The 14,059-nt window shown below is 35.2% G+C and overlaps 2 protein-coding genes across 2 annotated transcripts; both read left to right on the top strand.

Moving 5' to 3' along the window:
• The first annotated feature begins 519 nt into the window (after positions 1-519).
• On the top strand, positions 520-1,254 carry LOC133321415 (glutathione S-transferase 1-like). The gene is made up of 2 exons (XM_061530501.1): positions 520-614; positions 687-1,254. Exons 1-2 carry the CDS (start codon positions 520-522, stop codon positions 1,252-1,254), a joined length of 663 nt encoding a protein of 220 aa, XP_061386485.1.
• Positions 1,255-12,173: 10,919 nt separating this feature from the next.
• On the top strand, positions 12,174-13,825 carry LOC133321411 (membrane-bound alkaline phosphatase-like). Its single transcript, XM_061530498.1, has 3 exons — positions 12,174-12,458; positions 12,512-13,523; positions 13,593-13,825. Exons 1-3 carry the CDS (start codon positions 12,174-12,176, stop codon positions 13,823-13,825), a joined length of 1,530 nt encoding a protein of 509 aa, XP_061386482.1.
• Positions 13,826-14,059: the final 234 nt, after the last annotated feature.

The following is a 14,059-nucleotide window of genomic DNA, read 5'->3' as shown; positions in this document are numbered from 1 at the left end:
ATAACAAATATACTATAATAAAAAAACATAATATAATAAGGCTTTATTATTATTTTTTTCGGTAAGTTAAGCCTATTGACCCGCATTTTTTGTTGTTGTACTTGATTTACATTCATTTATTATTCAAATAAAATCTGCCAATAAAAATCCATGAAAATTTTGCAGATAACCAACAGCTATATAATATTTCACAATGTATTAAAAGAAAGTCACTCTTGTAAAACCTTTAGTATAACTCAGACATATAAACGCTTAATTTATATAGCAAAGTTAAAATATGTATTGTGGAAAATAAAAAAATAGGTATAAAAGTTGTATAGAAACATATATTGTTGTTTATTACAAATACATATGATTTCCTATGCGAATGATTGTACGATCAAATTTTACGGACATCTTCGATCGATATCATTAGGTTCAATCTTCTTTAAATTTTGCTTTGATATTATATTCGCATCATTTCAATTTGTGAGAAATTCAGCTAGTATTTCAGATAAAATATTTTAGAATTTGCTTAAAATGACTAAGCCAATTCTCTATATGAATCCTCTTTGTGCTCCATCCAGAGCAGTTATATATCTGGGTAAATGCATTGGGTTGGAACTTGAATACAAGTAAGTATTAAACACATGACAAAAAGCGTTAACTATTAATTTCGAAATTAAAATAAAATCTTAATTTTCCAGAGAAATAAATCTTGACACAAGGGAAACACTAACACCAGAATTTCGCAAACTAAATCCACAACATACTGTACCCACTCTGATTGACGAACAAAATGTTATCTATGATTCACATGCCATTTGTGCATATTTAGTGGATAAATATGCTCCAAATGATAAATTGTATCCAAAAGATTTGGTTCAACGGGCATTGATTGATGCCCGATTACATTTCGATTCGTGTGATATATTTTCGACAATGCGTTTTATGTATGTGCAAATATTATATGGTGGACTACAAAGTATACCCGAGGAGGTAATCAGCTGTTTACAAGAATCTTGGATGATATTGGAGGATATTTTAAAAGGAAGTAGTTATCTTTGTGGTGACGGTATGACAATTGCTGATATCTGTTGTTTTGCCACGATAACGGCAGTTTTGGAGAATGTCCCAATTGAGGAAGAGAAATTTCCAAAATTATTCGATTGGTTAAGGAGAATGCGTTTGATGCCGTTTTACTGTGATGACGGAGCTGAAAGATTGCAAAGGAAAGTACAGAAGAAACTTCAAGAGAATCGTTTAACAAAATAATATATAATAAAATGGAAATTATTACATATTTTCTAATTGAAAACAATTGTAAAGAATAAATGTAATGATATTCAACTATATTGAAATTATGGAATATTATAATATAGGCAGTCGGACAAGACAATGTATTAATAATTTGAATCAAAAATAATAATAAATAAGTTCCAATTAATATAATTTGATATCTTTGAATCCCGGAATTGGTTTTTTATCAGGTATTTGAATCTTCGATTTATTTATACCATAAAGTGGAGAGTATATTAAATTTGTCATTTCGTTTGCAACACTTGAAATATTCTTGATCAGAATAAAATTCTATGTCGATTTGTACATGTCCGTCTGTCTGTTGAAATCAGAAAAGAGATCGCAACATTTATGATAGAGCTTTAGTATTTTGCACATACATTGCTATTACTCTTAGGTAATATGTTTGCTATTGTAAACATCGATCCACGCTTTGGAATAACCACCATATTACGGCACCAAAAAACAACATATTACCATATAACGGTAGCCTCAATTATTCCGTATTTTGGGGATTTAAGTCGTGTTTTTCAATTATTTTTGCAACAAATCTTCGAAAATTATGCAACAAAAGTTCGAGTCTGCCAGGACTGGACAGCGACACAGGAGATGCTCAATTGTCTCCGTCTCCTCCTCGTCATTACAGTGTCTGCAGTGGATAACAGAGTCTGCCAGATAGATTTGGACACATTGCATCTAGGTTTTTTGTGCCAAAGTTCATTGGTGACAGATGGGTGGTTTGATTGAGTCATCGATTGTTAGATCTGTGTATTGAGATCCTCGTCTAGCTAATTCGCCTTCTTTTCCATTACCAATGATGTCACAGTGTCCTGGTACCCAACACAGCCGACAGCTTGAGCACAGTAAATTTATGTTTGCAACAGCGATTTTTTTCATTTTGTACTACCGGGCCCCCCCCGAAATGAAATCCTGTGTACGTTGCTGCCCATGATGTCACAGTGTCCTGGTATCCAACACAGCCGATAGATGTTAGTAATTGTTTTCAAAACTGCTCTACACTCGAGGACGACTTCAGACTTGATGTTACAGGATTTGATGGCTTTCCCAACATCTGAATTTATAATTCTGCTATTTAGCATTTTATCTATCCAACAAGTAAGGGTTTCAGGAATGCTAACATTTTTGAGTGATGCTATGTCTATTCTATCTACAGGATATTGTACATATGAGCATCTCACGTATGTACCCAAAGTGGTGAAGGGTATCATATAGACGGCCTAGTCCGACTTTTTAACTTTCCTTACTGGTTTGAAACCGAGAATGGTTTCACAAAACAAAAACATATTTCAGTGTAGAGTTAATATTTTAAAAATAATACTAATTTTTAATGATAAATACGTTATATTCCATAATTAGTCCAGAAATATAAACTAGCTCTTGTAATAACACATTGTTGTCCTGTACGGCTGTGTGCTCTCAGAAGATCAACTTCTATGTCCATTGCGTTTTCGTCTGTTTAAATCACGATAGAGATTGCAATATTTGAAATTTTACACTGACGTTGCTATTACTCCAAGGATGGCTGGTATTGCAAATGGGGTATATCTGTACACGTTTTGGTATAGCCCCCATATAACGGTATCTTAAATATTCGGTATTATGGGGATTTTGTACACCTTTTACAACCGAACTGGCTGTAATTTGGTTCGTTTGGCTCTCATTGGGTATTAAACCTTCTTACCGAAAATGATTAATATTAGTACACTTTTTAGGGCGATATGTTTTTCGCCGAGTTGGCTGTGTTTTAGAATACACGTTGGGAATCAGATCTGCCGACGAAAATCCATAGACCAATATTGGTCCATGTTCCGGGATATTGGAGGTTAAAAAATTTGTGTGAAAATTATCTATTTACGTCCAAGTTTTTATATAATCCCCACATAAAAGTCCCGATCGAATAAAGCAATTTTGAATGTCCATCACGTGATTGAGGGTATAAAAAGTTGGGCCCTGTCGAATTTAACGACTTGATGACTTTTTTTCTCTGAAATATATTCCATCATTCAGGTACACATTTGCCAGAAATCTGTAAAAATCTACCAATTATAATAACAATCACATTTACCAAAAGATGATCTACATATCGCTCATTTGCTACAAGACAGACATAACTAAAAAACCAGTAAGGAAAGTAGTAAAGTCGGACGGGGCCGACTATATGATACCCTTCACCACTATGGGTATATTAAACAGGACTATTAGCATGAACTTGAATGAAATAAAATATGTGATATTTATCTAAATGTGAATCTACGTAGATCTATCCATAAAGTATGTAAATCGACTTCAAACAAATATAAATAGGTCATCCGTTGGGCTATGTCTGTACTTCTAGAAAACGAAACTACATAATTCTATGCTCAATTTTGTACGTTGTGCAAAATTTGATGTCAAACTGACTAACATGAGGAGTTTGATGCGCAATTTACTTGAAATCGGGCCAAATATTAAGCGATTTCAAACAAACTTGTCACAGGATACGTTATACTAATTTCAGAACGTTTTGTTCCTATTGGTTCCTTGGTGCGTCAAGTACTTAAAATCAAACTATAATAAAATGGAGCTATATCTAAATGTGGACCGATTTTCACGAAACAACGCAGACATCAATCTAGGCTCAATTCAGTACGTTATGCCAAATTTCGTGCAAATCGAAAGATATATAGGGACTTTGGGGTACCATTTACATGAAATCGGACGAAACTATATATGGGAGCTATATCTAAATCTGGACCGATTTTCACAAAACTTTACATACATCATTCTAGACTTAAGTGATTAGGCTGTACCAAATTTCGTGCAAATCGAAAGATATATAGGGACTTTGGGGAACCATTTACATGAAATCGGACGAAACTATAAGTGGGAGCTATATATAAGTGGGAGCTATATAGAAATCTGGACTGATTTTCATAAAACTTGGCAGACATCCTTCTAGGCTCAATTAAGTACGTTATGCCAAATTTCGTGCAAATCGAAATATATATAGGGACTTTGGGGTACCATTTACATGAAATCGGACGAAACTATATATGGGAGCTATATCTAAATCTGAACCGATTTCCACGAAAATTTACATACATCATTCTAGACCTAAATGAATAGGCTGTACCAAATTTCGTGCAAATCGAAAGATATATAGGGACTTTGGGGCACCATTTACATGAAATCGGACGAAACTATATATGGGAGATATATCTAAATCAGGACCGATTTTCATGAAACTTGGCAGACATCATTCTAGGCTCAATTCAGTACGTTATGCCAAATTTCGTGGAAATCGAATGATATATAGGGACTTTGGGGCACCATTTACATGAAATCGGACGAAACTATATATGGGAGCTATATCTAAATCTGGACCGATTTTCTCTAAACTTGGCAGAAATCACTCTAGGCTTAATTCAGTACGTTATGCCAAATTTCGTGCAAATTAAAAGATATATAGGGACTTTGGGGCACCATTTACATGAAATCGGACGAACCTATATATGGGAGCTATATCTAAATCTGGACCGATTTTCCCGAAACTTGGCAGACATCACTCTAGGCTTAATTCTGCACGTTATGCCAAATTTCGTGCAAATCGAAAGATATATAGGGACTTTGGGGTACCATTTACATGGAATCGGACGAAACTATATATGGGAGCTATATATAAATCTGGACCGATTTTCACAAAACTTTACATACATCATTCTAGACTTAAGTGATTAGGCTGTACCAAATTTCGTGCAAATCGAAAGATATATAGGGACTTTGGGGAACCATTTACATGAAATCGGACGAAACTATAAGTGGGAGCTATATATAAGTGGGAGCTATATAGAAATCTGGACTGATTTTCATAAAACTTGGCAGACATCCTTCTAGGCTCAATTAAGTACGTTATGCCAAATTTCGTGCAAATCGAAAGATATATGGGACTTTGGGGTACCATTTACATGAAATCGGACGAAACTATATATGGGAGCTATATCTAAATCTGAACCGATTTCCACGAAAATTTACATACATCATTCTAGACCTAAATGAATAGGCTGTACCAAATTTCGTGCAAATCGAAAGATATATAGGGACTTTGGGGCACCATTTACATGAAATCGGACGAAACTATATATGGGAGATATATCTAAATCAGGACCGATTTTCATGAAACTTGGCAGACATCATTCTAGGCTCAATTCAGTACGTTATGCCAAATTTCGTGGAAATCGAATGATATATAGGGACTTTGGGGCACCATTTACATGAAATCGGACGAAACTATATATGGGAGCTATATCTAAATCTGGACCGATTTCTCTAAACTTGGCAGAAATCACTCTAGGCTTAATTCAGTACGTTATGCCAAATTTCGTGCAAATTAAAAGATATATAGGGACTTTGGGGCACCATTTACATGAAATCGGACGAACCTATATATGGGAGCTATATCTAAATCTGGACCGATTTTCCCGAAACTTGGCAGACATCACTCTAGGCTTAATTCTGCACGTTATGCCAAATTTCGTGCAAATCAAAAGATATATAGGGACTTTGGGGCACCATTTACCTGAAATCGGACGAAACTATATATGGGAGCTATATCTAAATCTGGACCGATTTTCACGAAACTTGGCAGACATCATTATAGACCTAAATTATTAGCCTGTACCAAATTTCGTGCAAATCGAAAGATATATAGGGACCGTTTACATTAAATCGGTTAAATATATATATGGGAGCTATATCTAAATCTGAACCGATTTTTCCCAATTTCAATAGGGTTCGTCCTTGGGCCGAATTTCATCAAATTCGGATCATAAATGCGACCTGTACTTTGTTTACAATTTAACATCGACAGACAGACGGACGGACGGACGGACATGCATAAATCGACTTAGAAAGTGATTCTATGCATATTCTCAAAAGGAACCATGGGTCTATCTCGATTATTTTTGCCTGTTACAAACATATGCACAAAGACATAATACCCTGTACCACAGTGTGGTGAAGGGTATAAACATTTTGTAGAAAATGCGTTTTAAGTTTTCAATTTACTCACACTTTATGTGGGACAGAGGAACATCTACAGCTTCTCAATTCGAGTGTGTAAGAGATATTCATATGATTTTTTTTTACACAACATTATGTCTATTATAGCGAATAATCGTGCATCATTAACTCGAAAATAACGATTTTGAATTATGCCTGTCTTGCAGCAAATGAGCGTTATGTAGAATCAATGATAAGCCAAAACGAATAATCAAAATATAGGTTCACGCCTTGACAAATTTATTTTGACTTCAGCGGCTGTTGTGTGGAAAAAAGTGTTCATGTTTAGATTATTTAACAGATTTATAATTTTAAGAAATTTATGTACATATAAAACTCAAACAAGATTTTGATTATTAAACCACAAGGAATTGTCTGATAACAAATGCAATTGTTTCTTGTTTTAAATACAAGAGACATTAGTTAAATTAATTATGTTTATATTAAGGTGGGTAATATATTTCTAATTATCACATAGTCTGAATCGTACATTTTATTTATAAAATTATAATCATATATTGCCGGCTATTAACCAGTAATGTATAAAGGTCGGTTGTTGCTACCATATTTTAATTATTCTAATTAAAATGATAAATATTTTTTTAATTGCACGATTTTGGAAGATATAAATCTGATGACACATTTAACAGTGACAAATGTTGTGGTACTTTATTTAAAAAGTAGAATTATAGATATGATTATGAGTTATGGCATTTCATTCAGGAAGAGCACTTCTAACATGGATAAGAGAAGTAAACTTGACTAGGCTCTTTGGTCAGATAAGATTCTAATCTAGACATTTGTACGTGGGCTATTTGAAAACACTAACCTAAATTGAATAATTTTGTGAAATTTTAAATATTCAAGATTTTCAATGGGCTGGTAAATCAATAACAATGATTCTTAAGGTGTGTAATTTTGCACATATATATTTGAAGATTTAAAATTTATTAAAATTTATTTATTTTTGATGGCGGCCATGATAACTCCTCACTGGAACATCGGTATCCGAAAATTCCAACGGTGTTAGAAAGAGTATATGTCTAGCTCTCGTATGAACTAGGATTATGACTTCGCTCAAAAATTAACCAAATGGCGGACCTCTGAAAATATATTTTTGAAAAATCGTATTTTTTTGACCACAAACCAATTTGAATAATAAGGAAGATCTTCACCGGTTGGCTTTATCCTAGCTATACACTCACAGAGAAACGTCTCAAAATTTGAAATTGATTGGGTTATTAGTTTTTGAGTTATAGAGCCCGCCATTCCCAAAAACGTTGTTTGGAGTAAATGCTTTTAAAGTTTTAATTGAGTACTGATATAGCTCAAATTCGAAACTAAAATGTTTGCATCACAATAACTTCCTTTGCGCCAAATATTAAAAATACCGAAAATAGGTAAGCATTATATGGGGACTAGACTTAACTGCGGGCCGATATAGTTTGTTCTCGAACCGCAGGTAGAATGATAACAACAACGTCTTAGAACCAAACCCAAAACTCGGAACAAATCATATAACTATTTTAATAATTTTTGGGAGGGAGATTTGTTACCATATACGACTACAAAAAACCAAATTACCAAGAATTTGGTTGAAAACGCGTTCAGGACCCCAAAATACCTAAAATTGGGGGGTACCCTTTTATGGGGGCTACCCGAAAAAATTGACCTATATTTATAATTTTTTGTGGAGAGATTTACTACCCAATAAGAACTCATAGCTCCCTTATATGGGAGTTATAACTAAACGTGGACCGATATAGCCCATCTACGAACTTGACCTGCCCGGAGAGAAAATACGACTCTATACCTTCCATACTATGGTGGAGGGTATAAAAACGATGATAACTTCGCCCAATCAAAATATCTAAAATTAATGGGGGCTCCTAGGAGAAAACTCATTGTTATGATATGACCTTGAACATGCCGGAAAATACGTGAGAAAAAGATGATTGAAATTTTCAAAATATCTAATAGTGGGGATACCGTTATATGGGGCTATAATAAAACGCAGATCAATATTGATGTTTTTGGCAGTGAGATGAGACAGCCATTGAGAATATAAAATAGCAAATTACAGCCAATTCTGTCCAAAATTTTCAAATTGCCGATTATCAATATTAACAATTTTTTGTGCGGTTTGATTACAGCCAGTTTGATTGAAAAACGTGTAAAAAGTCCCCATATTGTTGGGTCTCATATTATGGGGGCTACCCTTAAGTCAATATTAAAAATTTTAAATACGGAGATTTGCTATACTATGAGAACCCAAAATGCCGGATTACAGCCATTTCGGTTATAAAACTTGTCTAAAATCCCCAAAATATCGAATATTTGGGGGTACCGTTATATGGTGGCTACACAAAAAACGTGGACCGATATGTGCCATTTGCAATACCAAACATCCTAGGAGTGCTTGCAATGACAGTGCAAAATTTCAAAGATCTATCTTAAATATTGCTACCTCTTCGTGATTTCAACAGACGGACATGCGTAAATCTACAGACAAATTTATTCTGATCTAGAATATATATACTTTGAGAGGCCTCCGGTGAATATTTCGTGATGTTGCAAACGGAAGGACAAATTTAATATACATTCCATCTTATGGTGTAGGGCATAAAAACGGGGTTATTTGAGATCTACCCTAAAAGGGGGCGAATATTAATAATTTTTGGAAGGGAAACTTGTTATCAAGTACGTCTACAAAATACCAAATTTCAGCGAATTCATTAAAAACCAGTAAGGAAAGTAGTAAAGTCGGAAGGAGCCGACTATATGATACCCTTCACCACTACGGGTATATTAAACAGCATTATTAACATGAAATTGGATGAAATAAAATATGTGATATTTATCTAAATGTGAATCGGACTAGATCTATCCATAAACATGGCATTCGTTTGGGACAAAAGTATGAAAATCGACTTCAAACAATTATCAATAGGTCATCCGTTGGGCTATGTCTGTACTTCTAGAATACGTAACTACGTTATTCTAGGCTCAATAACGTAGTTACGTATTTGATGTCAATCTGACAAACATGAGGAGTTTGATGTACAATTTACTTAAAATCGGACGAAAATATATATGGAAGCTATATCCAAATATGAAACGATTTCAACGAAACTTGTCACAGATTATGTTAGACTAATTTCGGTACGTTTAGTTCCTTTCAGCCATATATTGGTTTCTTGGTGCGTCAATTACTTCATATCAGCTATATCTAAATCTCAACCGATTTTTACGAAACTTGACACACAAAATTCTGGACTAAATTCAGTACGCTATGCAACATAAGAACTTTGGCATTTAAATTAAATCAACCGAAATATATATATATATATATATATATATCTGAACTCACGAAACTTGGCAGACATCGCTCTAAGCTCAATTCAATACGTCATGCCAAATTTCTTGCAAATGGAAAGATATATAGGGACTTTGGTGCACCATTTACATGAAATTGGACGAAACTATATATGGGAGCTTATCTAAATCTGAGCCGATTTTCATGAAACTAGGCAGACATCATTCTAGGCTCAATTCAATACGTTATGCCAAATTTCGAACAAATCTAAAGATATATAGGTACTTTTGTACACCATTTACTTGAAATCGGACGAAACTATATATGGGAGCTATATCTAAATCTGGACCGATTTCCACGAAACTTGGCAGACATCATTCTGGACCTAATTCAGTACTCTGTGCCAAATTTCATGCAAATCGAAAGATATAGAGGGACTTTGGTGCCCCATTTACCTTAAATCGGACGAAACTATATATGGGAGCTATATCCAAATCTGAACCGAATTTCTTGAAACTTGGCACACATCATTCTGGACCTAATTCAGTATTCTGTGCCAAATTTCATGCAAATCGAAAGATATAGAGGGACTTTGGTGCCCCATTCACCTTAAATCGGACGAAACTATATATATGGGAGCTATATCTAAATCTGAACCGATTTTTTAAAACTTGGCACACATCATTCTGGTCCTAATTCAGTACTCTGTGCCAAATTTCATGCAAATCGAAAGATATATAGGGACTTTGGTGCACCATTTACCTTAAATCGGACGAATCTATATATGGGAGCTATATCTAAATCTGAACCCATTTTCTCGAAACTTGGCACACATCATTCTGGACCTAATTCAGTACTCTGTGCCAAATTTCATGCAAATCGAAAGATATAGAGGGACTTTGGTGCCCCATTTACTTTAAATCGGACGAAACTATATATGGGAGCTATATCCAAATCTGAACCGATTTTCTTGAAACTTGGCACACATCATTCTGGACCTAATTCAGTATTCTGTGCCAAATTTCATGCAAATCGAAAGATATAGAGGGACTTTGGTGCCCCATTAACCTTAAATCGGACGAAACTATATATATGGGAGCTATATCTAAATCTGAACCGATTTTCTCGAAACTTGGCACACATCATTCTGGTCCTAATTCAGTACTCTGTGCCAAATTTCATGCAAATTGAAAGATATAGAGGGACTTTGGTGCCCCATTTACCTTAAATCGGACGAAACTACATATGGGGACTATATCTTAATCTGAACCGATTTTGGACACTTCATTCTGGGCCTAATTCAGTACTCTGTGCTAAATTTCATGCAAATCGAAAGATATATAGGGACTTTGGTACACCATTTACCTTAAATGGGACGAAAATATATATGGGAGCTATATCTAAATCTGAACCGATTTTTCCCAATTTCAATAGGGTTCGTCCTTGGGCCAAATAAGTGACTTGCGCCAAATTTCATCCAAATCGGATTATAAATGCGACCTGTAATTTGTTTACAATTTAACATCTACAGACGGACAGACGGACGGACATGCATAAATCGACTCAGAAAGTGATTCTATGCATATTCTCAAAAGGAACCATGGGTCTATCTCTATTATTTTTGCCTGTTACAAACATATGCACAAAGACATAATACCCTGTACCACAGTGTGGTGAAGGGTATAAAAACGCACCCAAAACCCTCAAAATATCGGTAATTTGGGGGTATCATTATATAGGGAGAAATTTGGTACCCAATAAGAACACAAAGTACTAAATCTCAGCAAATTCGATTGAAAAACGTGCTCAGGAACCCCAAAAATACCGAAAATTGTGGGATATGCAAAATGTTGACAATATATACCAATTCGTACCGTTATATGGGACTTAACCTAAAAAGACAATACCAACCATCCTACGAGTAATATGAAGTTATGTATGTAAAAATTGTCAAAGATCTATTTTACTATCCAGATTTCTACAGATGGATGGGCATGACTAAATCGACATAGAATTTTATTCTGATCAAGAATATACAGAAGTGACGCTTGACAAACAGATCCAAATATTTCCTGGTTAGTTGTTCAATGGTGTTACAAATTCTTGGACTAAAACAAATTCACAACATAGTAGTGTATGGTATACAGTAAACAGGTCTGTATTTTAAATACATATGTAGGTCCCAAAGGCAAGGATTTATTGCTCGTGTTCAAGTTAGAATAGATGATTACAATTAATTAAATAATAGACCAACAATAAATTTCCAACAACCACATAAAAAACTCTTAAGGAAGTGCATTGTTGGTGCGGCAAATCTTAAAACAAGTTTGACTATGCACCTCATCTAAATAATAAATACCAACAAAAATGACCATCTAAAGTTTAGTCAACGTTCAGCAAACGAAACAAAGTCATGAATATCTACCTTACGATAATACCTCTTATTTTCGCTTTACTAAAATTTGGACAAACGGATATTGTTGATGACAAGCCGTTTCACAGTCCAATGCAAATGCCGACAATGCTTAGCGGGCAGATAACTCAATTTGATTTTAATCAAAGACCGCCCGATGCGGAGAGAAGACCAGAATTTTGGCGTGGCTTGGCACGACAGGAGCTTGTTCGGAATGTGTGGAAACAGAATTTGAATGTGAATAAGGCGAAAAATATTATTATGTTCCTGGGTGATGGTATGTCCTTGAGCACCGTTGCAGCAGCAAGGATACTTAAGGGTCAGAAGATAAATCACACGGGAGAAGAAGAGGTATTGAGTTTTGAGAAATTTCCTCACACAGGATTGAGTAAGGTAAGTGAGATTATTATTTTCCATAATTTTTATTATAGCTCCAATGATTTCAGACCTATTGTACCAATGCCCAAGTAGCCGACTCGGCCTGTACAGCCACCGCCTATTTGTGCGGGGTAAAAACGAATATTTTCATTATTGGAGTTACTGCCAATGTGGAGTTTAATAATTGCACCGCCAGTATGGATGCCAGCAATCAGGTGTCCTCCATAGCAGCCTGGGCACAAGCTGCAGGCAAATCCACTGGTTTCATAACCACAACCACCTTGACGCATGCCAGTCCTGCTGGGACCTATGCACATGTGGCCAATCGTTTATATGAAAGTGATGCTGATGTTTTACAATTTGGTCAAGACAATGCGACCTGCATTGATATAGCCCAACAATTGGTGCGGCAAGAACCAGGTCGCAATTTTAACATTATGATGGGTGGTGGCATGGAAAAGTTTATACCCTTCTATCAGCGTGATGCTCATGGCAACTTTGGTATGCGTCAGGATGGTAGAAATTTAATCTCCCAATGGCAGGATGAACATCCTCGTGGTCAAGTGGTAACAAATCGAGATGAATTATTGAAAATAAATACCTCAGAGATTACCCATCTAATGGGGGTATTTCAAAGTAAGGCCTTGGACTATCACATCTTGGCAAATCATAGCAAACAACCTTCGTTATCGGAAATGACAGAGGTGGCCTTGAAGTTATTGCAAAAAAACGAAAATGGATATTTCATTTTCATTGAAGGTGGTCACATCGATACCGCTCATCATGAAAATAAAGCTGCTGTGGCTTTGGAGGAAACTTTGGAATTTGAAAAAGCAATACAATTGGCTCGTGATATGACCGATGTCAAGGATACACTAATTGTTGTTACTGCGGATCATGGCCATCCTCTAACAATGGTGGGCTATCCAAATCGTGGTAACCCAATATTGGGATTAAATAAACATGATCGTGCCCGGGATGGTTTGAAATTTTCCACACTTAATTATCCTTTGGGTCCTGAACAGTATGTGGATTCGAATGGTAGGCGTTTGAATTTGGATCGAATTCCCAGAACAATTGGTAAGAATTGATGGGCTGAAGGTTTTTTTTTGTTGGAAATAACTGATTTGTTGTTGTGTGTATCTTTAGAAAGCGTTTTCCCGAGCTACATAAAAACTTCTGCCGGTCATCATTCAGGAGAAGATGTTGGTATATTTTCTTCTGGTCCGTTTGCCCATCTATTTACTGGAGTATTACAACAGCATACAATACCTCATTTAATGGCCTATGCCTCATGTATGGGTGATGGTCCAACAATGTGTAACGATAACTATGATGATCGAGTGAAGGCTGATAATAGTGTTTATAATTATAAGAATTAATTGTCCGTGAAGAACTAGTTCCTTTATTTATAATTCTTATAAAGTATGTATTATCAAATGTATTATATAAAACTTTAAGCTTTAATATTTAAAATCAGTCTTCGTTATATGGGATATTTTATACTTTGGTTTCAACAAATCGCTATTGAATCCAACGAATAAATTGATAAGCCACAACTATATACATTGAATATAGAGTGTATTAAATATTCACTGGTGAACTATTTGGGCATG

Source organism: Musca vetustissima, unplaced genomic scaffold, assembly GCF_032173495.1.
Source record: "Musca vetustissima isolate MV318-11 ecotype Yass unplaced genomic scaffold, APGP_CSIRO_Mvet_v1 utg24682, whole genome shotgun sequence".
Lineage (NCBI taxonomy): Eukaryota > Metazoa > Arthropoda > Insecta > Diptera > Muscidae > Musca > Musca vetustissima.
The sequence above is the reverse complement of the archived record's forward strand: the minus strand, read 5'-3'. Positions and strand labels throughout refer to the sequence as shown.

Coding starts and splice junctions, on each gene's coding strand:
- LOC133321415 (XM_061530501.1), top strand. CDS start 520: ATGACTAAGCCAATTCTCTATATGAATCCTCTTTGTGCTCCATCCAGA. Junction 615..686: donor GGGTTGGAACTTGAATACAA/GTAAGTATTAAA, acceptor TTAATTTTCCAG/AGAAATAAATCTTGACACAA.
- LOC133321411 (XM_061530498.1), top strand. CDS start 12,174: ATGCTTAGCGGGCAGATAACTCAATTTGATTTTAATCAAAGACCGCCC. Junction 12,459..12,511: donor CTCACACAGGATTGAGTAAG/GTAAGTGAGATT, acceptor CAATGATTTCAG/ACCTATTGTACCAATGCCCA. Junction 13,524..13,592: donor TCGAATTCCCAGAACAATTG/GTAAGAATTGAT, acceptor GTGTATCTTTAG/AAAGCGTTTTCCCGAGCTAC.